At 51.8% G+C, this 24,397-nt stretch overlaps 1 protein-coding gene across 5 annotated transcripts in view; it reads left to right on the top strand.

Moving 5' to 3' along the window:
• The window catches only part of LOC135249025 (testis-expressed protein 2-like), a 55,691-nt gene extending 32,978 nt beyond the window's left edge, over nt 1–22,713 (top strand). For 2 of the 5 annotated variants that reach the window (XM_064324246.1, XM_064324248.1), the window contains 10 exons: nt 3,504–3,704; nt 4,407–4,773; nt 7,211–7,428; nt 8,449–8,592; nt 9,225–9,324; nt 15,925–16,051; nt 17,928–18,050; nt 19,879–20,088; nt 20,982–21,102; nt 22,507–22,713. In XM_064324246.1, the coding sequence (XP_064180316.1) occupies nt 3,504–3,704; nt 4,407–4,773; nt 7,211–7,428; nt 8,449–8,592; nt 9,225–9,324; nt 15,925–16,051; nt 17,928–18,050; nt 19,879–20,088; nt 20,982–21,102; nt 22,507–22,674 (1,779 nt within the window). In that variant the 3' untranslated portion in view covers nt 22,675–22,713. Of the gene's footprint in view, nt 1–3,503; nt 3,705–4,406; nt 4,774–7,210; nt 7,429–8,448; nt 8,593–9,224; nt 9,383–9,418; nt 13,118–15,924; nt 16,052–17,927; nt 18,051–19,878; nt 20,089–20,981; nt 21,103–22,506 lie in introns of those variants that run through there. The other 3 variants (XM_064324249.1, XM_064324250.1, XM_064324251.1) reach the window with 3 other exon arrangements.
• The last annotated feature ends 1,684 nt before the right edge of the window (nt 22,714–24,397 follow it).

The following is a 24,397-nucleotide window of genomic DNA, read 5'->3' as shown; positions in this document are numbered from 1 at the left end:
CAAGGGCCCAGCGTAAAAGGTTAGCGGCCTGGCTATCTGACCTTCTTTTTTTGAAATGGCAGTTGATTTGCAATTCTCCAGCAGTGCACTCACATTTTATCCCGGAGATAATGTGATCATACATGAAACGAGGGCAATAATGCCAACACAACACCACACACTGATTATTCTTGCACTTTGAAATGCGTGCGTGCACACACTCACACACACACACACACACATAGATTTGTGCACACCCTCACACTCGTTCATCCCCCTTTCCAACCCATATTCTATCATTCAAAATGAAGCAATGCTGCATCCTAATGAGATATTCTTTAATATTTTAACAGAGGTTCAATGTGAAGCATTGATAGCTCTTTCAGAAAAATGCATGGGCTTGTAACCGACATCGTTGTCTGTTCACACTTTTTTTTTTTTCTTTCTTGTCTCACACCTGGGCATCATCGCAGGCTGGTTTGCGGTCGGCTGCATGCACGAGCAAAGATTTCTTTTTTTTTTAGTAAAGCAAGATCACTGCAGTCATTTTGTCTCTCTTCTCAGTTCTATGCCGGAAAAGGGGGAAGACAAAAATGGCGTCCAAGAGGCCTCGTGAAACTAGAGTAGCGCACCTTTAATCAGGAACGTTTAAGCGATGCTTCCGGTCACATCTGACCCGTCTGGTTCAGTTCAGTGCGAAGGGAGAGCGGTCGAAGCAGGACGTCCCTGGCTGAGTCTCTTGCCATCGCTACGCTTCAGTGTTAGCGACCGGCACAGTACCTTCACGACCACGACCTGACACTAGCGCTTGCCAATTAGCCGTCGGGCTCTTACTGGAAGCGTGAATTCCTGAGGAGAATAAGGGCTTTTTAGAAACGCTCCAGAATATTTGCCAGTGAATTCCTGAGGAGAATAAGCGCTTTTTAGAAATGCTCCAGAATATTTGCCAGTAAATTCCTGAGGAGAATGAGCGCTTTTTAGAAACGCTCCAGAATATTTGCCAGTAAATTCCTGAGGAGAATGAGGGCTTTTTAGAAACGCTCCAGAATATTTGCCAGTAAATTCCTGAGGAGAATGAGCGCTTTTTAGAAACGCTCCAGAATATTTGCCAGTGAATTCCTGAGGAGAATGAGCGCTTTTTAGAAACGCTCCAGAATATTTGCCAGTAAATTCCTGAGGAGAATAAGGGCTTTTTAGAAACGCTCTGGAATATTTGCCGGTTAAAGAGCAGTCTATTCCCATCAGCTAGCTGTGCCACTCGCCCGGTGCCCACTGTGGCATGACAAGGCTGGACGTGGCATTCTGCCACCCATGTAGTGCCTGCCCTTTCCCCTGTCTGCATGGCAGCAGCACTGGAGTGGTGGTCCTCCTGGCTCTCCCCCCCTTAGCCCTACATACGTCTGCCTTCTGGAATCTGAACCATACGCTCAGCACCTCCTCCACAGGGAGGCGCGTTCTGGGAGCAGGAGTCAGACGGTGCGGTCTGAGTTACGGGAAGCTCGTAGCTGAGTCAGGTTTAGTTTGGAAGTGCTTCCCAGGTCAGGGGTCGAGTGTGTGAGATCGTGTGCTGCTGTCCAGCCCCTGTGTATGAGGGGTGAGTAAGACATGGAGTCTTCAGTCATCGCCTGGAGGAGTTTGCAGCTGCTCAGATGATGTGTAGAAACTGTAGTTGTTGCGGATGCATCTGTCTGTTCCCCAGGGTCCTTAGCCCCGTCTCACTGAAGTTCAGTTACTATGGTAAATGGACTGCATTTATATAGCGCTTTTATCCAAATAAACCTTCTGACTGCCGGACAACCGCTCTTACCTCCTGAGCTGTGTCGCCCCCTTTATTCGCAAAGTCTGACAAATTTGTTATTCGTGTCCATTTCCGAAGAAAGTGTTTGTGGCCCTTGAGGGAAGTTCAGGGTCACGTGCTAACAGCAGCAAACTGTGTTCTGCGTCAGTCACAGTAAAGCACAGGGTGGGGGAAGCACCTGAAAGCTTTGTGGCTCACGGTGAGAGGGCAACTGGTAGCATTACACTACCTACACCTTAGGGGTGACATAGCTCAGGAGGTAAGACCGATTGTCTGGCAGTCGGAGGGTTGCCGGTTCAAACCCTGCCCTGGGCATGTCGAAGTGTCCTTGAGCAAGACACCTAACCCTTATCTGCTCTGGCGAATGAGAGGCATCAATTGTAAAGTGCTTTGGATAAAAGCGCTATATAAATGCAGTCCATTTACCATTTTACCATTTACCTATAAAAACTATTGCATTTCAACGTTTGCTATATGGCTAATGGTGACTTTTTTTTTTTTGTTGTTGCTTTGCTTACGCTGGCCAGTGACCTAAGGAGATGAAGCTATAGGAGATGAAACTGCCCTCTGCGCAACCATTGGTTAACTTTCCAAGGAGGGATTTTTCATTTTAATATTCTTTGGAATGCGTAACTGCCCTGAGGGTAAGATGGATTAGCGATGAGCTCTCGGCTCTTAAGTTGAGCTCAGCGACCTCCGCTAACCGCCCCAGCCCACCCCCTTCCCAGCACAGCAAGACGTAGAGCAAGTCTAGAGTGACACACCGTATGAAAGGAGCTTTGTTCTGGCCGTGGCAGTGAAATTCACTGTGAATGCCATTATTCTTCTGCTTGTCCAGCATTCCGGTCATTTCGAGTTGCGCAAGTCGCCATTAAGTACACAGGAAAACTGAACACCGAGTTACCCTGACAGTCCCTCCCCAGACTGGGGCAGTTCTTTGTGTTAATACAGTTGGTGTGCATCTACATTCGGTCATACATCACGCCCAGGTGAGGTGTGACTTTGGAGCGTTGCAGCAGGACTAATACATCACTGAAACCCATTACACTTTCAGACTGCTGGGAATGGCAAATAAAACAGGCCTGTCCCCCCCCCCTTTTTTTTTTTTTTACTAAGAAATGGTGTTCACAAATGTCTTAAATAGAAGGTAATGGGGACATTTGTCAGAAAAGGGAATCGCTGCTACATCAACCTGTCCTGCTGGACCTGCAGAGATCCAGCTGGGCGACTGGGGTGTTTGGGTGAAAGTGCACAGAATGCCACACTGATGTGGTGGATGGACGCGTAGATGGCAGAGCACCAAGGCTGATCTCAGCAGTGGCTGCTCCAGTGTTCATAGGGACTGGATGGACCGGGGCATAGCCAGGGAAAGATGTGTATTGGCCAGTGCTACAGAAATTCATAGGGTTCTCTGTTTTGAAAATCTGAAGAGGAACATTTTTTTTGGCACAGCACTGGTGGACTTGGGAATATGCCTATGTGTGGTTCACATATCAGCTTGTTATAGCCACAATCACCTCATACGGAATTACCACACATGGCAATCTAAAATAGATTAATACTTTTATGACTTTGTTTTTGTGACTATCACATTATAGCGCTCGCATTTTATTCCGTTAATTATTGTAGTGTTCGGCTTCCTCACAGATTCCCCGTTGCCTAAATGTCGTGTTTTTTTTTTAAATGTATAAGTCTGACGTGTTGCCCCTCTGTGGCCTTGACCCAGGGGTGGATGAACGAGATCCTGAACTACGACCCGGAGACGTACCACGCCACGCTGACGCACTCCGTCTTCGTGCGCCTGGACGGGTCCACCCTGCGCCTCTCCAAACCCGGACGCAACGTCGCCCGCCGCGCCACCTTCAACGAGCCCAAACCCGACGTCACCTACGTCAGCCAGAAGATCTACGACCTCACCGACAGCAAGGTTGGGGGCCCCCTGGAGCCCGAGGCCTGGGTCTGGTTTAAGGGGCCGTCGCTCTGAATCAGACCCTGGATAACGTGTGATATTCCTGCCTGTGTTTCACTCTTACCGTGTCCGGTTCCTCATATACAGCAGCTTTTCAAAAAGGGAGATTTTGTTTGTTCTGCAATTTAGGGTAGATTTCTTGCATAATCATACGTTTTGAAAGACCTTTGATTAACATGGTTTAAGAAGAAATGAATGTCTCTTAGTTTGTGAATTCAGTTGTTGATTTACCAGTTTTGGCAGTCCTCTATGTGCTGTCTAGTATTGCTCTGCAGTCTTAGTTTTTTAAAGCAAGAACTGTTTCCATACCACTGTAATCACTCATGTGTATAATGTGTATATGGAATGACAGGAGTCAGCAGATGTGTGATTTGGTTGAGAACTACTTGATGGTTGCGATTGTCCAGTGCACACTATGGCATCACAACTGGTGCTATGCACCATAACGCTAAAAGGAACAGATAGCTTCTCAGTGAAGTGCCCTTTACATTTGGTCACACGTTTTCACAAAAAGACACATTAATCTTAAGTGGGTCATAGTGGAAACCATGTAGGTTCATGGTGAGATTCTCTTGGGAGCGTTGCAGACATGTTATGAGTGGTGAGCTCATAAGGTGCATTAGCCCCAGGTGGGTGACACGTCGTGTTTCTGCTGTGTAGATATACCTGGTGCCTGAGAGCCTAGCGAGGAAGCGAGTGTGGAACAAGAAGTACCCCATCTGCATCGAGCTGGGCAAGCAGGAGGACTTCATGTCCAAGGCCCAGGCGGACAGGCCAGAGGCCGCGGAGGAGAAGGCCGCCGTGGGGGCGGGGGAGAGGCCGGAGGCGGGCGGGGGGGCTGAGGAGGCCAAGAGGCCGGCCGCCGCCGCGCAGGACGGGGGCCGGGGCCCGGCTCCCCGGGACCACACCCTCTTCCTGTTCGGCAGGACGGGGCGGGAGAAGGAGGAGTGGTTCCGCCGGATGCTGGCGGCGTCCCGGCTGAAGTCGGAGACCAAACGGGCCTCCAGCCTGCCCGGGAGTATGAGCGGTGAGTGCACGCCGTCCCTCCCCTCTTACCAAAAAAAGCACAAATCCCCCTCAGCCTAATCCGGGGGAGTGAAAATCCTTTTACTGTGGGGTTTCGACGGAGTGTAGCACAGTGGGTAAGGAACTGGGCTTGTAACCGAAAGGTCGCAGGTTCGATTCCCGGGTAGGACACTGCCGTTGTACCCTTGAGCAAGGTACTTAACCGAAATTGCTTCAGTATATGTCCAGCTGCCTTAATGATTGCAGTGTAAATGTTATGTAAAAAGTTGTGTAAGTCGCTCTGGATAAGAGCGTCTGCTAAATGCCTGTAATGTAATGTAATGGTTCCAGAGCACACAAATCCCAGCCCTTTTTAAGGCACGGTCATGGCTCAGCCTGAGATCCATATCACTTCAAGTCAAGCAAAAAATAAAAAATAAAAATTAACTGAATTAAGGCAGCAAGATATTCCAGGGAAGCTGACGCAGCAAATTTGGTGACAAGTGGCGACCTTGTCCTGTCGATGAATGAGGGAGCTTGTCCGCGTCTGAGCGCAGCCAGGGCGTCGGACGTGGTTTTGCGCGCGGGGCGGTGGCTGGTTCTGGTTGTGATCAGTGCTCAGCTTAGTGCCGGGAGAAAGAAGGTCAGCCGGCTTTGAGAGTCCACTCAGATGCTAAGTTAGTGACGCCCGGCCCACAGCAACCCTTGCTGGGTCCTGAAGGCTTTTCACTGACATGAATATAAGGGATAAGGCACCAGCGACGGGGCCAACATGAGTCCTCAGACTAACAACAAGTGTCTGCAGAGGGCCCAGGATGGGTGAACCTTCCACGGGTACTTTGGGGGTAGGGGTGGGGTCGGGGTAGTGTTGGGGGCGGGGGGGGAGACAGAAAGCAAGTCAGAGTGTACTGTGCCACGTGATCTCCAGATAATGGTCTGCGTGCCACGCAGTCTCCAGTAATGATCACGGATGGCCTTTATAGACTCCATTTCCTATTTCTGGTTTTGAGTAAACATGCCCAAGGGACAGAGGACTGCATCAGAGACAGGCCTCTGCATGGGAGAGTGCAATTAAGCTCCTCTGGCATTTCAGGGCGAAATCTGCCCGCATGTAATTATACTGACTATTGAATATATGTGTTTATTATTATATATATGCAGTGTTGCTTGCCTTAATGGGCATGGAAGTTGCTTAGGATGAAAGTCTTGGCTAAATGATTAAATGTAATGTGAATATCCACGGTTATGGTGAATAACGTACAGTTTCGCGACTGACAGTTAGTTCTGTTACCCTGCGTGCTAGCGTGGGTTTTAGGGAGGCAGTTTCTCAGATTGTAATTGCGGAAGCCAGGCCTGATCCAGCAGCTGATGAAGTACGAGATGCCCGAGTAGGACCTTTTCCGTTCGGGGAAATATGACACGGTTGTTTTTTTTTATGTGATTTCGGTGTGGGACGGACGGAGAGAGATAGTATCGATCGCACTGAAGTCTCCGGCTTTATATAACTACATTTCGCTAGCCGTGCGCATCTTTTTTTTCTTCTTCTTCTTCTTCCGTGCAAGATCTTTGTCGTATGTGTTTTTTTTTCTCTCGTGTGAGCAGGTGGTCTCCGGGTGCCGGTTCTCATCCGGAGAGCCCTCCAGCCCAAAAAGCTGTCGATTTGAACGTTGCTCAACGCGGGCTCTTGTCTCTGTGCCTCCCACTCAAGTCACTCCGCGGTATTGTTTTGGAGTGTAGCACAGTGGGTAAGGAACTGGGCTCGTAACCGAAAGGTCGCAGGTTCGATTCCTGGGTAAGGACACTGCCGTTGTGCCCTTGAGCAAGGTACTTAACCTGCATTGCTCCAGTATATATCCAGCTGTATAAATGGATACAATGTAAAAGTTGTGTAAGTCGCTCTGAATAAGAATGTCTGTTAAATGCCTGTAATGTAATGTAATATTGTTTAGGTTTATGTATGTAAAGCTCTTGGTATCTCTGAATGTCGTGAGGGGTCGCTAATCTAGCAAACCCGTTCATGAGGAATGTCGTGGAGTGGGCGTAACAGAATGACTGTAGGAGGTATGCCCTTTGCCCAGTTTTAAGAATCTCGTTATGTAGGGTGATATTTGATCTCCTCTGAGTGACGGTTTTGCTGTCCACCCTCCCTCTGTCCTCCTCCTCCCCGACCCGCCCTTCCCTACCCTCTGCCCCTCCCTGTCCTCCCTTCCCTCGGGCCTTACCGTCTCCGGCCCGCCCCCCTCCCTGCCCTTCCCCTTCCCCCCTCCCCCCCCCCCTCCCTCTCCCCTTCCCCTGACCCGCCCTCCCTCTCTCCCTGCCCCTCCCCTGCCCCTCTCCCTGGCCTTTCCCTTCCCCCGCCCCCCCTCCCTGCCCTTCCCCTTCCCCCTCCCCCTTCACTGCCCCTGCCCCTCCCCTGACCCCTCCCTCCCCTCCCCCCCTCCCCCCCTCCCCCCCCACAGCCGTCCTGCCCACGCACAGCCGCAGCAGCAGCCGGGGCAGTCTGGACGAGGCTCTGCCCATGACGCAGCCGCGGCAGAAGGAGCTGGCCGGCGGCGTCAAGCAGAAGATGCTGCTGGACTACAGCGTCTACATGGCCAAATACGTGCCCCCCGCCCCGAGGAGTCCCGCCGCCAGCCCCGCCCACAGCGCCGCCAGCAGCCCCGGCGCCGGGAAAAAGGTACCGGGGGGGGTCACCCCTTCACCCCTCTCACCCCTTCACCCTGTCACACCAGCCTGAAATGATGGCACTTCAGTAAAACAGAGAGAGAGAGGGGAGCCCTCTGCAAATATGATCTCATCATCCCATGCTAACGTGCTATCGAGCTAACTCGACCTTCGGGCCAGGGTCTGTCAGGACGCGTTATATATATAAACATGCGCAAGCCCGGTTTTCGCATCGTGGAAGAACGTGCTCAGTAAACGGCTCTCTCAGAGTGGTGTCTGTGGGCACTGAGGCGCTCTGCCGCCGGGACCTCTCTGTCGGGATCGTTCAGACGTGGCGAGGGGTCGGACGGGGGGGGGGGAGTGATGGCGTTCAGGTTTGACGGGCTGTCCCCGCGCGGCGGCGTCCTCTTACGGCTCTTTGCCGCGTGCTGCGTGTCGCACCGCGTCAGGGCTGACGCCGGCGTTTTCTGTGGGGCGACACATAGCTCAGGAGGTAAGAGCGGCTGTCTGGCAGTCGGAGGGTTGCCGGTTCGATCCCCCTGCCCTGGGCATGTCGACGTGTCCCTGAGCAAGACACCTAACCCCTAATTGCTCCCAACGAGCTGATTGGTACCTACATATAGCTCAGGAGGTAAGAGAGGTTGTCTGGCAGTCGGAGGGTTGCCGGTTCAATCCCCCCGCCCTGGGCATGTCGAAGTGTCCCTGAGCAAGACACCTAACCCCTAATTGCTCCCAATGAGCTGATTGGTACCTTGCATGGCATGGCAGCCTTTCACCGTTGGAGTGTGAGTGTGTGTGTGAATGGGTAAAAGGCATCAATTGTAAACCGTTTTGGATAAAAGCGCTATATAAATGCAGTCCTTTTACCATTTACCATTCTGCGCTTCGAGAGAAGAATCCGTCCCACTGAGGCCATCGTGTGGATCCCGCAGTTACAGGCTATAGGGACGGATAATAAATAATTATCTCATTTCATTTTTTCTCTTCTTCTTCCCCGTCTGGTTCCGTGTCCGCGACCCTACGACCGCGTCAGTTGCCTGGCAGCCCCGGAGTGGAGGAGGAGTCTGTTGCCTGGGTCAACGCCTTAGTGGGCCGGATCTTCTGGGACTTTCTTGGGGAGAAGTACTGGGCCGACATGGTGTCCAAGAAGATCCAGATGAAGCTCAGCAAGATCAGGGTGGGTGTCGCTAAGTCCCGGCTGTGTTTCTGTGCTCTCACGTTGGCAGCTTCGGTTTTACATTTGAGTGCATGATTATTACCTTCAGAACAGTCCTCCATTACATTACATTACAGGCATTACAGGTCTACGGGCTACAAAAGTCATAGTCAAGTGCAGAGGTGCAAAAACATCGAGTGATAAGATCGTAGTGCAGTGACATGTGACTCCACCTGTAGAGTACCAGAGTCTGCGTCTTCCATTAAAATGGCCTTTTTCATGAACTTCAGAAAATCAAAGAAACTGGAAGGAGGCCATTTTGTCCTTGTGGAGACGCGTGAGTGTTTGCTCCGGGCGAGGGGCGGCGGGGGGGGGGGTTTGATCGCTACGGGTGTTTTGAACAGGCAGGAGCCCCACGCTGCTTTGGCCAGCCTAGCAGGGCCGGACCGATGTGGCCAGCGGCTGCCATGGAGACGGAGAGCGCGTACATGTCATCATCCATTGTTTTATCTTTTCCCCCTCTGTGCTGACGGGAGGCTCAGCCAATCCGAATCTCCCCACTCTGTCCTGCCTGAACACCTGGGCCTGACTTGGGTGTGTGTGTGTGTGTGTGTGTGTGTGTGCGTCACTGACGTGTCGCCTGTGCGTTGCAGCTGCCGTACTTCATGAACGAGCTGACCCTGACCGAGCTGGACATGGGCGTGGCCATTCCCAAGATCCTGCAGGCGTCCAAGCCGTCCGTGGACCACCAAGGTGAGACCGCAGTGTGTGAAGCGGGTTGGAGCAGGCGGTCGGTCAGGTGGTCGGTCAGGTGGTCGGTCAGGCGGTCGGTCAGGCGGTCGGTCAGGTGGTCCTGCGGTTCACCCGCATTCGTGAGGTCCGTGCCCTTTCAAAGGAGCTTCGCACCCTGGTGCTCAGTTCAGCTCGTACCGAGTGGAGGTACGACTATGGCATTGTGTGTGCTGCTGAATTACATTTAACTCTCACAGCGAACGCAGAAACGGGAGGCCAAACCTGCGTGACACAAATAAAAACATTAAAATTCGGAAGAATCATGACTGAGGTTTGGCACGTATCAGTCTTTTTAGTGTTCTCTGGGGTGGGGCTTCTGGATTTTATCTTGTTTCGTGAAGAGAAGGTTCCATTTTAATCCCCACATTCGTAACCGTGGTGAAGAGTTGTACTATTGTGCTGGAGAGTGTGTTTTGATTTACCAGTGGCCTAGGTTACCAGGCACACAGAAAAGGCCTTATAAAAACTCACACAGACACGTTTGAGAGAATTATTCCCCATGAGGAGTATGCTATTAGCTGTGTGAATTACCCCCCCCCCCCCACCCTGTCCCCACTCTGTGCTGTGAATCAGTGCTATGTCTGTGCGCTGACGTTTAATTTAGTCAGGGGCTCAAATGTCCCGCTTTACTCCCTGTAGCATTTACTTGTGGGGCATGGGAGGTGGTAGCGGCGGCCATATTGGCTCATCCATCAACCCGGTGCACAACTCACGACATTAAGCAGCAGAAGACGACATTGAGCAGCAGGAAACGGGTTCTTCCCTGGCCAAAGGGCAGGCAGGATACAGAAAGGCCTATAATGGGAAATGAGCTCACTTGTGTCACTTGTGAAACAGTCACGTGCTTCTTTGTTCTTCACCTCGCCTGTTCTTCAACTTTTGATCACCGTGTGATTTTGAGTCGCCGCCCTCGTGCTTACCGCACGATTGCAACGTATGGTTTAGTTTCGACCGCAGTGTCATCAGCTCAGAGGGCGAACCCTTTCCCCTCAGCCTGTACGTGGGGGAGGGAAGAGAAGGGGGAGCGCGTCGGAGCTCTTCGCCGTGCATTATGGGTATTTGCGTGGCTTTCGCGGGGATTGGCCTGAAGCTGTCGGGGCCGTGTCGCGCGGTGTCGAGTTCACCCATTGGACGCGGCGGCTGGCGCCATGTATCGCGTGAGCGCGCCGACCTTTTGCGCGGGTCCGGTCTGGAGCGCGTATTCGGGTTCAGCTCGAGTCTGTTCCGAAATATATGAGCGGTGCGTCGGGCGAGCCCGTTCTGCGTCGACCCCGTTCTCACACTCCTGGCTGGAATCCTTTCAAGTGGGACTAGGGGGGAGATGGAAAAGCTCTCGCCCCACATTCGCACACAGGCCACGCTGTTGTGGAGACCGCTCTTGCTCCGTCCTCGAACAGACGGACGGGGGCAGGGGTGTCTTGTGACTGCCACCCCCACCCCCCCCCCCATCCACCCATCCCGGCCCCCCCACACCCCGTCCAGGCGCATGACTAAGAGGATCGGAGCACTGTGAGAGTCGGCTGATTCTGTAATGCCCTGAGAAATAGAGAAAACAACAGCCAGTGTTGTAAAAATCCAGAGAGCACACGTTTCCCATCGGGCAGGGAGTTTCTGACTGGAGATGGATTGGTGTGTATAGCGCTCAGACTTGAAGTATCAAATGCTAAAATGCTAGCTACACAAGCACAGGCAGCCCAGGGTCGGGCACAGAGCTGAAGGTGATGTTTATTGATTGCTTCAAACCGGGATGGTTCTAGAACCGGCCTCTTCGCGAGACAGACACAGTGTACTCTGAGGGTTCATTGGCTCCTGGTGGAGAACGTCTTGTTGTTCCGCAGAAAAATATTGAGAGCTCGAGGCTGTGAAGACACGATAGCCCTGAGTGAGCATTCGTACAATGTAGCACTGTGCTAGTTTCACAATAACAATATGCAGTTGAGAGCTAAAGGCACATGGCACAATTTTTGTTGTTTTGGCTCCGTGTACTGTTGCACATTGGATTTGAAATAAAAGCAATGAATATGAGGTTAAAGTACGGACTGTCAGCTTTATCAGGTGATCGGTGTAGGAATCACATGTATTCCCTCCATTTTAGGGGAGCAAAGGTCATTAGACAAATAATATTTACAAAATAATATTTCATAGTCTGAAAAAAAATTAGCAAAGTATCATTACAAATAGATCCTAAAAATGTCATATTTAGTGCTTGGTTGTAAATCCTTTTCATTTCATGACTGTCTTAAGTCTGTGCCCCGTGGACCTCACCAGACACTGGTGATGTTCTGCCAGGCCTGTACTGCAGCCATCTTCAGCTCCTGCTTGTTTCTGTGCTGCTTTGTTTTCTTTCATTGCGTGAACTAATGATGCAAAGACTCACGAGAATCACCCAATATGTATGTAAATACCCTCAAAATTGAAACAGTCGGTACTTTAACCTCGCGTTTACTGTTTTATTTCAAATCCGGTGTGCTGGAGGGTTTTATTTAAAATCCAACGGTGCGCGGATCTGAAGGAAAAAGACGATGAGCGAGTTTATGACATCATGTGAAGTCATCCCACAGCAGGAGTTTTTTATGGTGTCATTTCCGAGTATGATGAAGTTAATGTGCGCTCCAAAGCGCACTGCTTTTAACAGCTCCTCACCCTCCGCTCCCTGGAGTTATTGCTTTGTGATGTCACTGCATCCCCCCGCACGCTGTGACTTTGAGAGCTTTGCTGATGTGCATATTTTATGCCGCCATTAAAAGATTAGACCGAGAGTGCATTGACGCAGACTCAATGGTGTCATCTATGTCATTTTTACCTGTTTCGTGTTTCTGCGTCTGGCCCCTGGTGCCAGACTGGCCCCTCGCTCCTCCTCTTCTTCCTCTCACTGCCGATGGCGCCCGCCGCGCAGATGAGACGTGATGAGAGCGGAAGTTGATTCCGCCTGCCGCTCGCGGTGGCTGAGGAAGCAGGAGAGCCTGCTGGGAGTTCTGCGGACCGTATAAACCCCTGAGATCCACATCAGAGTCATTCCCTTTATCGCCCAATCGGGAGTGTGAGGCGGCTTCTTCTCATCCAGGCAACACAGGGACTCTCTTACTCTCAAATTCTTTATTCTTTTTGCTTGATGGGCCTCCTTTTACATTACATTACATTACAGGCATTTAGCAGACGCTCTTATCCAGAGCGACTTACACAACTTTTTACATAGCACTTTACATTGTATCCATTTATACAGCTGGATATATACTGAAGATATATACAAGCGCAGTTCCTTACCCACTGTGCTACACTCCGTCCTTTTACAGAACTAATTAGATAGATAACTGTTACAAAGTATGGATTTTCATTGACTTGTGTTTCGGTAGGGCTGTATGACAGGAGCGTTCTCCATGTTGCACAGAGCTCTGGATTGAGGTGGGGAGTTCCTGAACACAGTCTCTCTGCAGGGATCCCCAGGTGCATTCTGGGACGGGGGTTCTGGGAGAGGGGATGCACGGTCTCACGGATCGGTACCGCTGTGGGTGTACCGGGACGGGGTCTCGCCCCAATCGCAGCAGAGCTCGCTGACATCGGAGCGAGCAGGAAGCAGGAAGTGTGCTGCCTCTGTGCCGGCCCCCGGGTGTCCACGCCGCGCCGCGGGGGCGGAGCCAGTCACAGCAGGCTCAGGTGGGTGGAGTCCCAGCCTGGTGGTGTCACTGAGCTGGGCTCATAAGGGCCAGGTGTCGCCCCTCCCCCGGCCGAGGCACACCCCTGACCCCCCCATTGCCATAGGAGCGGGTGAACCCCTGCTCTGTTCTATCAGTCCACCCGCCGCGCGGGGGGGGGGCTGCCGCGTCTTCGGTTGTCAGACCCCCCCATCCTGTGAGCGAAGCCGGTGGAGAGGACGGGATCGGCGGGACCGGCAGCGCCCTGCTGACGCCGTCCGCCATCGTCCGCCATACGGGCAGGGCCGTACCGCCACCTGCTCTCTCCCAGAGCGCGCGCTCGTCCCTCAGCCAACCGGGGCCTGCCGTCGCTCACGATGACCCCCTGAGAGCCCAGCCCTGCGCTGCAGAGGAGAAGCGCGGGGGGGCGTCGCTTCCTCTCGGAGCTGGGCCGTCGGCGGCCGCTGCCCCGCGCGCGTCGTGCCGCTCGCCGCTCCTTTCTGCGGTGACCGATTTCGAAATGTCTCCTGGTGCGCGAAAGGTCAACGTGTGCAGCTCCTGACGTGAAATTCATCGCGTGTTTGTGAGCAGAGGATGTGTCTTTGCTCCTATCTCGTGGTTTAATTCTGTGTCCAGAGCGCCCTCTAGTGGTTCAAGTTTAGAATGCTAAATGCTCTCTGAGAACAGCAGGACTGCGTGCTGTAGCCGTGTAGCGGTTTGCGCACCCTCTACCTTTTTAAGAGCGAACGTGTTTCTTATATATTGCAGCTTTGTAGTCATTTTTGTGACAGATGAGCTATCTTTGGTGTGAGTGACACTTTTCTCCAGACTTTGCCCTGGGGATTTTGAATCCATCTCGTCTGTCTCAGATCTCACTAAGCAGTGGGGTAATATGAGGAATCTCTTATGGAGGTACTAGATTTTTACCGCGGGGGGGGCCTGTAAGGGGCAGCCGATATTATGGCTGGCATAAGCACTGACCAGATGAGCCCACACATCCTGCACTGCACAGCCAGAGCTTAAAAGACACATTTTTCCCCCCTTACGCTTCATTTTGGTTTGAAGTGTAGATGAAAAAAGGTGATGTACACATTCACCTGAATATTTAATGCAGATATCCAGTGGCGTCGTTTCACAGGAATCCTTCCGAGTGGAAATCTCGCTTTGTTATGGCGTGTGATGCATGCGTGTGCCACGGAGGAAGAGTTTCGTGTGATGGAGGCCCCCCCCCCCCCCCCGAGAGAGAGGGTTGTCTCGGTCCGCAAAAAAAAAAAACAGAAACAGGAAGAGCAAAGGATTGTGGGATCCCCGAGGGACTGGACGCGCGTAACCCAGATTAGCGCTGGCGTTTGAGCGTCGATGTTTACGCGGCGCGGCGTCCCGCTGTCTTCAAAAAGAGAGCAGCCCCTCTCCCCCGCGCCAGGAGGGAGACGCGCCGCGTCCAACTGTTTCTCTCCTTTTCAAAGGACCGTGTGATCTCTCGCTCTCTCCCGCTCTCACCCCCCAACTCCCCCCCCCCCAACCCACCCACTGGGCGGGGGTGGGGGGGTGGGGGGGAGAGAGAGACTGAGAGATTCAGAGCATCTGCTGCAGAAATCCAACTTTGACCTGCGTTAGTTACATGGGGCTTGTGGAAGAAGCGAGCGAGGGAGGGAGGGAGGGAGGGAGGGAAGGAGGGATGGAGAGGGGGATGTAGGGGAGCCAGGGTGGGCCCGGGAAAGACGGAGTGCGCAGGAGAGGGCAGAGGAGGCTGTGAAGGGAGGGGTTTACACACCGGGCTCCCTGAGCTCCCTCAGTAATGCCCATCCAAACAAAGTCTGCACGCTTCAGCGAACTTCTGCCTCCAACACACACTGACTGCAGGGCCACCTCTGCCTGCAACACACACTGACTGCAGGGCCACCTCTGCCTTCAACACACACTGACTGCAGGGCCACCTCTGCCTCCAACACACACTGACTGCAGGGCCACCTCTGCCTGCAACACACACTGACTGCAGGGCCACCTCTGCCTGCAACACACACTGACTGCAGGGCCACCTCTGCCTGCAACACACACTGACTGCAGGGCCACCTCTGCCTCCAACACACACTGACTGCAGGGCCACTTCTGCCTTCAACACACACTGACTGCAGAGCCACCTCTGCCTGCAACACACACTGACTGCAGGGCCACCTCTGCCTCCAACACTCACTGACTGCAGGGCCACCTCTGCCTTCCACACACACTGACTGCAGGGTCACTTCTGCCTTCAACACACACTGACTGCAGGGCCACCTCTGCCGTCAACACACACTGACTGCAGGGCCACCTCTGCCTCCAACACACACTGACTGCAGGGCCACCTCTGCCTTCAACACACACTGACTGCAGGGCCACCTCTGCCTTCTACACACACTGACTGCAGGGCCACCTCTGCCTCCAACACACACTGACTGCAGGGTCACCTCTGCCTTCAACACACACTGACTGCAGGGCCACCTCTGCCTCCAACACACACTGACTGCAGGGTCACCTCTGCCTTCAACACACACTGACTGCAGGGCCACCTCTGCCTCCAACACACACTGACTGCAGGGCCACCTCTGCCTTCCACACACACTGACTGCAGGGCCACCTCTGCCTTCAACACACACTGACTGCAGGGCCACCTCTGCCGTCAACACACACTGACTGCAGGGTCACCTCTGCCTTCAACACTCACTGACTGCAGGGCCACCTCTGCCTGTGCCATGTTACAGACCAGGAAGGACAACGCAATGTGCAATATGTAACCATATGTAAATGTGTGTGTGTGCATGCGTGTATGTGTGTGTGTGCGCGTGTGTGCGCGTGTGTGTGTGCATGCGTGTGCGTGTGTGTGCGTGCGTGCGTGTGTGTGTGTGTGTGCGTGTGTGTATATGTGTGTGTGTGTGTGCGTGTTCTGCAGGACTCTGGTTCGATCTGGAGATCTCCTATAACGGGTCTTTCCTCATGACCCTGGAGACGAAGATGAACCTGGCCAGGCTCGGGAAGGAGGGGGAGGGGCTTCGGCTCGGCGAGCCGGGCAAGGACGGGTAAGGGCTGCGGGGACGTGCGCTAAGAGCATTAGCGTCTTCTCTGTTTGTTTGTGATGTCTTTGAAATTTAGTTTTTTAATGTCACAAAATGCTGCTTATTTCATTTTTTTCTACTTCTGTCTTAGCTGTTTAGTTTGTGAAGCTGTCATTTTTGAAGCTATGTTGTGCAGATAGGGTGACAGTTTCTCTAACCCTCAGCCTAATCCTTACCCATACACCACGCTAGCTTTCTACTTTCATATACTGTCACTTACTTCAGATTGACTGCCTGAGTGTCAGTGCAGTCTGTTCTCTTTCAAGTCTTGCTTCCTACTTATTTCCTACTTTTTCAACTGTCATTTGCAAAAAAAAAAATAAAGAAAAAGCAAAGTTGAGTGGCGGAGCCTTAAATGTAGAGATCAGAGAGGTTTTTTTTTTTTTTTTTTTCCACTTGGCATTTTGTGAGCGTCACATAGCAGTGACATTCTCCGCCAAGCTCATGCTAATGAGAGGATTAGCTTTTCTGATAGGGTCAGGGGTCGCTAATGTGCGGTTACCCGCTAACTTCTCTGTGCACTGTGTTTTTTTCCCCCCGTTAACTGTCTTTGGACGCTCTCGTCTGTGGATGTTTTCTGCACCTGGTGAGTTGGAACAGTTGGGGGCTTTTTTTTTCTCTCTCTCTCTCTCGAGTGTTGTTCCTACTTTCTATTTTCGTCACTTTCATATAGCAACATCAGCCGATGGCTCTTCACTGCAGACCACCAGGCTCTTTTGGCTGCAAAGCTTACACCCCTTACCTCCACAGTTGCTTAATAAAGGCCTTTTTCTTTTGCTGTGATCTCTATGCGGCTTTGTTTTCGTGAAAGTTGGGCAAGGACTTCAGTGAAGCCATCTGCTTAATTAGAATCAAAACCAATCCCTCTGCAAACAGGAGGGATCCCAAGTTTTCAAGCTGGAGGAGGTGCTACTAGAGAATCTTGGCAAGCTTTTTGGAATAGATGGATGTAGCAAAGACCATGCGAGCTAAAGCTGCTTGTATTAAATTAAAATGTACGACTGCATCACTGACACTGCTCTGAATGAGAGTGTATGCAGAAGGCCTAAATGTAAATGTATCAAGATAGAATGGCACGATGCCCATTTGAGTGCAAAATGACCTGTTAAAGTGCCAAGACTTACATGTGCGGTCTCTGCTTTTTCCCGTACTTGTATGTCTTCTTTTATATGTATCTGTGCGTTTCTGTTTTGGTGAAGGGTAAGGTTGCATATGCGTGCAGGGAACACTTGTATTAGCATATCTGTGTAGTGGCGTGGTGGTTGGCAGAAAAAGCCTGCATTTTGGACCATTCCAGAAAGCCCTCTGCAGCCCAGCTGGAGCTAAGTACCAGACCATAGGCTCTTAGCACTCACCCACTTCTACCTGGGCCCTACCTTACCAAAGAGACTTTAATCTACTATCTGACAGAACGCAGCAAATTTTCATTTTCAAAGAACTTTACTTGGAATATGTCAATCGGCAAAGCAGTCTCCTCCTTACCTGGTGGATATCTTCATGTAGAAAAACTAAGTTGGTGGGGATTCAGTTTTAGAACGTTGTGTCCAGGTTCTGTGCTGTCAGTGTTGGATGGCGGTTGGATCCTAACGTTCTGGTTCTCTCTGTGGTGCTGTGAGGTCCTCTGAGATCTATACCGAGCCGTTACTCTCTCTGTGCCTTGTTTACTCTGTGCACAGTGCACATCTCCATCCCACTTTCAGAAAGGGAATTCACTTGTGTGGGTCGCTGAGGGATTCAGCTGCCAGGCTTTGGTCTTACTTTACAGAGTGATGTCATGATTCTCACACACTGAGACTGTGTGTGTGTGCGTGCGCGTGTGCGCGTGTGTGTGTGTGAACAGGTACAGACCACGGACGTACTGCCTGGCTGACAGTGACGAAGAGTCCTCCAGCGCCGGGTCGTCCGATGAAGAGGACCCCCCAGATGTCGCCCCGGATAAGAACATCCTGCCCGGAGCCGAGGGGTGAGACGCCCCGCCTTACTCTTCATTTCTCTCTTTTCACCAGCGCGTTTTCACAAGCGCGTTTTCACCAGCACATTTTCACCAGCGCGTTTTCACAAGAGCGTTTTCACCAGCACATTTTCACCAGCGCGTCTTCACCAGCGCGTTTTCACCAGCGTGTATTCACCAGCACGTTTTCACAAGCGTGTTTTCACAAGCACATTTTCACAAGAGCGTTTTCACAAGAGCGTTTTCACAAGCGCATTTTCACAAGCGCGTTTCCCCCGTCTGTAAACTGCCTTTTTGCGTAAGCGAGCTGCTGGTAGCGGACTTTTAGCGGCCGCACGCGCCGCCGCACACACACAGCCACACACACTACACATAAGGGTCTTTGGACATTGTGAGATAATGTGCGCAGCGTTACTATGCAGATCCTGTTGCTGTTTAAAATGCACTTCCTGCACCAGTTTTCACCAGCACATTTTCACCAGCGCGTCTTCACCAGCGCGTCTTCACCAGCGCGTCTTCACCAGCGCGTTTTCACCAGCGTGTTTTCACCAGCACGTTTTCACAAGCGTGTTTTCACAAGCACATTTTCACAAGAGCGTTTTCACAAGCGCATTTTCACAAGCGCGTTTCCCCCGTCTGTAAACTGCCTTTTTGCGTAAGCGAGCTGCTGGTAGCGGCCTTTTAGCGGCCGCACGCGCCGCCGCACACACACAGCCACACACACTACACATAAGGGTCTTTGGACAATGTGAGATAATGTGCGCAGCGTTACTATGCAGATCCTGTTGCTGTTTAAAATGCACTTCCTGTTTTTCGCCTGACATCATTGCACCCGGCCGTTCAAAGCTAGAGGTGTTACCATGGTGATTTATCAGCCTGTTCGCTTAAATACTTTGATATGAATAAAGATAACACTACAGTGAGAGACAATGGGGAGTTTCCGATGGGTCATTTTTGCTTCCGATGCCACAAATGACTAATTTAGTCTGTCTGTTGCCTAGATGTTTTCTATCCAGTGCACGTCATATATGAGAGACTGCCCAGTTTTATGTTCTTTCTTTGATAAAATCATGTTTACAAGGAACAGTCTGTTTTCCAAAGCGATACGTTTGAGGTGAGGGCTATTGATAGTCCTTCATGTTATATTTTTAGTAATTGATATGCTTATTATATAGAAAGAATGAGCAATAATAAAAACAAAGTCACTGCTTATTCCAGAATTGACGTACACAAATGATATGATGACTCGTGATTGACGCAAAGTGCGCCGCCGTGACGGATGTAGTCTGTCAGGGTGGGAGAACCCACTGGTAGACCGAGAGCAAGGGAGGCGAAGCAGACGGAACCGCCACAGACACACACGCGACACGCTGCACTGTCTCTACATGACCCAGCACGTGGGGTGTTGGGTCCATTTCATTGCATTACATTACATTTATTTGGCAGACGCTTTTATCCAAAGCGACGTACAAAAAGTGCATCTCATGGTCGTAGACAACTGCTAAACGCAGGTTCAGTAAGGTACAATACTTACTTTGTACAGCTATTTCTAGCCAAGAACACAGTTTAGTTCGCACAGTGAACACTATTCAGACCTAACCTCTGCAGAGCCAACTAGGCAGAAGAATAAGCTACATTTCCTTCCCTCAGTCCAGGGGGAACCCCTGTGACCCGTCCCTGATGTCCCCCCTCCCCCCCGTACGGCCCTGTGACCCGTCCCTGATGTGTCCCCCCCGTACGGCCCGTGACCCCTCCCTGATGTCTCCCCCCCCCCCCCCCCTCCCGTACGGCCCGTGACCCCTCCCTGACATTTCCCCCCCCCGCTCTCCTCTGCCTGCAGTTACGTGGGGGGTCACAAGCCCAGCAAGATCATGCGCTTCGTGGACAAGATCACCAAGTCCAAGTACTTCCAGAAGGCCACGGAGACGGAGTTCATCAAGAAGAAGATGGAGGAGGTGTCCAACACCCCGCTGCTGCTGACCGTGGAGGTGCAGGAGTGCCAGGGGACGCTGGCCGTCAACATCCCCCCACCCCCGACCGACAGGATCTGGTACTTTCTGCTCCAGGGGATATTACCTTTAGATTACATCAGCGCAAATTTCATTAAAACCTCAGCCGCGATTGTACCCGTTCTCCTTTGTTCAATCTCCTATGACAACATCTATCCGTGTTATCAGTGAGGCGTATTGGTGCGTTATCAGTATGAGATCAGAGTCTGTCTAGCTGGTAAGAACTGAGAATGCTGGTATGATTATTTCTCCCCCTAATAAATCTCTAAATCAAAGGTACATGACCTTGGTATGTAATTAATGGTTTCATTTTTATAAAGTTTGTTCAATGTATTTGTTTTTAGTTACACTAGAGGTATGTGTTTATGTTTGTTTTACGCAGTGAGGTTGTTCATTTCAGAGGTGTTTGAAAGCTGTTTAGCAAAGAAACAGCATTTCAGTCAGTGCGCTCTTGAGAATAATTGCTGCGTAGTTTGGTTGCAAATGAAGCCAACAGTCTAATGGAGTTGGGACCTGCTGACCTCCCTACTTTTGAAATTACTTTCTGGGATTCGGCTTTGGGTTCACAAAGGCTCAAGTGTGCCATCTGCTGGTTGAACCTAGGAAATGCTTGTCTGTAAAAATATTCAGCTTGGTTAGTTCACCGGATCCTTTTTATTGTTTGTTTGTTTGCTTGTTTGTTTGTTTTTACTAAATAAAATCCTGTTTGAGATAACATAATTTAATGTTTAGGGAGCAGGCACGAATTCTGCATTTATACTTGACACTGAAGTAAGGGCACCCACAATCTGCCTTGGTGTATCTTACAGTAAAATGTCTTACCAGTCAGTGAATATGAGGCTGGTCGGGAGACCCACTTAATCAGTATGACCCAAGGGGCGAGGGCAGAGTTAGACTTTGATTGGGGTGTGACCTGCGACCTTCCCTCCGGCAGGTACGGTTTCCGGAGCCCCCCGCACCTGGAGCTGAAGGCCCGGCCCAAGCTGGGCGAGCGGGAGGTCACCCTGGCGCACGTGACCGACTGGATCGAGAAGAAACTGGACCAGGAGTTTCAGGTGTGGCCGGAGGTGCCGGGCGGTTCGTTTTTGCAGTCTGTGGTGTGGTGGTGCTCGGGGCAAGACTGCTCCAGTCCCCGGGAGCTGCTGTAAACGCCGTTTTCTTGCCATTACATTACGTTACGTTACGTTACTGGCGTTTCGCAGACGCCCGTATCCTGAGCGACTTACGCAACTTTTTGCATAGCATTTACATTTACGGTTACGCTGCTGGATACGTACTGAAGCAATGCAGGTTAAGGCACTTTGCTCAAGGGTAAAAACGGCAGTGTCCCAGCAGGGACTCGAACCTGCAACCTCTTGCCTCCAGAGACGGATGTCATATCGCCTCTTACCGTAGTCTGGGTCTGCATTGCTGCTGGTTGCTCTGTCCGAGAGCCCCAGCCTATGGTAAGCTTGTGAGCTGTGCTTTAATTGCTGGGGGGGGGGGAGGGGGGGTTATGAAAGAGAGGGTTTGCATTACCTGCGGTTAGGCTGTGAGGTGCGAGTAGCCGTTAGCACGTTCTCAGGTTTCGAGGAGAATGAAAAGTGCGGTTGGTGTGGTGGGGGTGGGGGTGGGGGTGGCCGGCCCCTTGTGTGTGGCTGGCAGCTACGCAGAGTATTCACCAATGCCAATGCTTTCATTATTCCACCGGAGGTGTTGTACCCTCTCTATGTGTTCCCTTTAAATACGGAGTGGACGTGTGTGTTTAGTAAACACAGGGGGGAGAGGGAGAGAGGGGAAGAGGGAGAGAGCAAGGGAGAGATGGAGAAAGAGAGAGAGAGGGAGTGACGGAGAGAGGGGGGAAATAGAGAGAGGGGGTGATGGAGAGAGGCAGAGAGAGAGAGCGAGGGAGAGACAGAGAGAGAGGAAGTGGGAGAGAGAGAGAGAGAGAGAGAGTTTCTTACTGCCCTCTGTGATTAGCAGGAATGCCCTGGAGTATTTTTGCCTGAGAGCTGGGTGGAGTCTGTAGGAGCATCTACTCATTTGTGGCCGCACACCCACCAGGGGCTTCAGAGTGCCTGTGCATGCCTGTGGCCGTCTTACACTCTGCAATTATCCACTTGCATCTAGAAAGCTGCCCCGCAGCAACCCTGCAGTCTCTTAACGGTTTTATCTCCCGCAAGCTGAGCTGTAAAGCACGGCACTGTTTTAGGCCTGCCAGGATCTCTCTCCGCTGGTGGCGTCTGTCAGAACTTTCCAGAAGTCGATGCGTTACGCCAGCTGTTTCCGTGCGACGATTCACTGCACTTACCTGGGTGTTTACCATCAGCCAACTGCACGCTGTTTACTCTTCCCTGTTTTAAATGTTTCCTCTGTGCCGCGCAGGTGTGTGTGTACGTAGGCATGGCAAGACCTCTCTACTGGTTGGAGTTAACCTCCTTTCCTCCCCCCCCCCCCTTTTCTTTCCTGTTCGTCCACAGAAAATCTTTGTCATGCCAAACATGGATGACGTGTGGCTCCACATCATGCACTCCGCGATGGACCCCCGCTCCGATCTCGGCTCGGCCCCCGTGGCCCCTGTGGCCCCTGAGGTCACGAAGGACTCGGACCCCTCGGAGCCCGAAGGGCTGTCCACAGGTGGCATTTGAAGCTTGGCTGTTCACAGTATTAGACAACGGGGGGGGGCGGGGGAGAGAGGGGGGCAGGGGAGGACAGGGGGGACAGGGGAGAGGGAGGCAGCGTGAGAGGGAGCGCAGCAGCCTGTCCCCCACCCCCACCCCCACCCCCACCCACCCAAAAAAAACCGCTGGTGCCACATTCCTGCAAGCGCGTCTCTGTGCGAAGGCCGAGGCCCCACACACATCCGACCTCACTCCCAGCCCCTCCCCCCCCCCCCCCCCCCCCCCCACCCCCACCAACGGAACAGGACCAATTGCGTCCCGACCCATGAAGTGTAAAAAAAAAAAAAAAAAAACAAACTTGCTTGCTGCTTGGTTTGCTTTGACTTGAGAAGAAAAGACACTGAGATGTTCATCGTTGTTTGGGAGACAATGTGGGGGGGGGGGGAGGGGGGGGGGCTGAGGGGGTGTCCACCGAACACCTCATTTATGCATTCACCTGTCACCTTACCTCTTCTACGAAGCTGAAGAGGAGCAGGAGTGCTTTTGCTTTCAGAGTGCTTAGTCTTGGAAGAACGAAGGAGAAATATGATCAGTAGTGAGGTTACGCAGGGCAGGATAATGAGGTCTTTGCTGTGGGGCGGACTCGTGCTCCGGTGAAATAACCTGTTCTGCCGCGCGGCGCAGCCGGGGAGAGCACTACCGTGAACTGTGATGTACAGGCGCCGCGCCAGACGTCTCAGACGAGCGACGCTGGGCGCGGCGGACAGAAGGGGTGGCGCCCCCTATCTCTTCTGCATATGTTGTGCCTGAGCGTTTAGCACTCGATACTTTAAAACTAAGAACACACACACACACACACACACACACACACACATACATGCATACATGCATTCAAGTCTGCTAGTGGATGTGCTGGAGGTTTGTAGTTAGAAATGAAAACAGTAAGTCTGTGTGTGTGTGTGTGTGTGGGGGGGGATGTGCATATGAGTGGGCGCGTGTGTGTGTGTGTGTGTGGGATGTGCATGTGAGTTAGGTGTGTGTATGTGTGTGTGCCTTGTGTGCGCGTGCATGTGTGTGTCGGTTTAATTGTTTGCCATAAGCTTTAGCATCTAATGCACATGCTCTAGCAGCCTCTGCAGACGTGGTCCACGCAGTGCCCCTGGTGAATGTGCCCCTGTATTGTGCCAGCGGCCGCCTAGCCCCCCCCCCCCACACCTTCTGGCCCCGCGGCCCGGCTCCTCTGTGTGGTCACACACACACCCCCATCCCCACGTAGTGTGTGTGTGTGTGTGTGTGTAGATTAACACTTCTGTGTCCGTGAACAAGCCAGCTGAATGCCGCAGCCCTGAAGGCACTCTTTTACATTGCATTACATTACATTTATTTGGCAGACGCTTTTATCCAAAGCGACGTACAAAAAGTGCGTTTTGTGGTCACCGACAACTGCAAAACGCAGGTTCAGTAAGATACGATACTCAGTGCGTACAGCTATTTCTAGCCAAGAAACACAGTTTGAGAACACACTTTTCTGACACACGCTGATGTCAAAGAGACAGCCTGGAAACTTCCAGGCGAGCTTATGGGAGTTCCGTCACCAGTACCGCTGCGTTCTGTGATGCGATGTATACGTCCTGTGCTCTGATCACATGGTTGTGTATGTTTAAAAAAATATATATGTACATAGGGGCTTAACACTTTTTAATGAATGTATGACTATTCCGGAGTAGTTCGTCTGATTTATGAATGCAGT

Source organism: Anguilla rostrata, chromosome 2, assembly GCF_018555375.3.
Source record: "Anguilla rostrata isolate EN2019 chromosome 2, ASM1855537v3, whole genome shotgun sequence".
In the NCBI taxonomy this organism is placed as follows: Eukaryota; Metazoa; Chordata; class Actinopteri; order Anguilliformes; family Anguillidae; genus Anguilla; species Anguilla rostrata.
The sequence above is the reverse complement of the archived record's forward strand: the minus strand, read 5'-3'. Positions and strand labels throughout refer to the sequence as shown.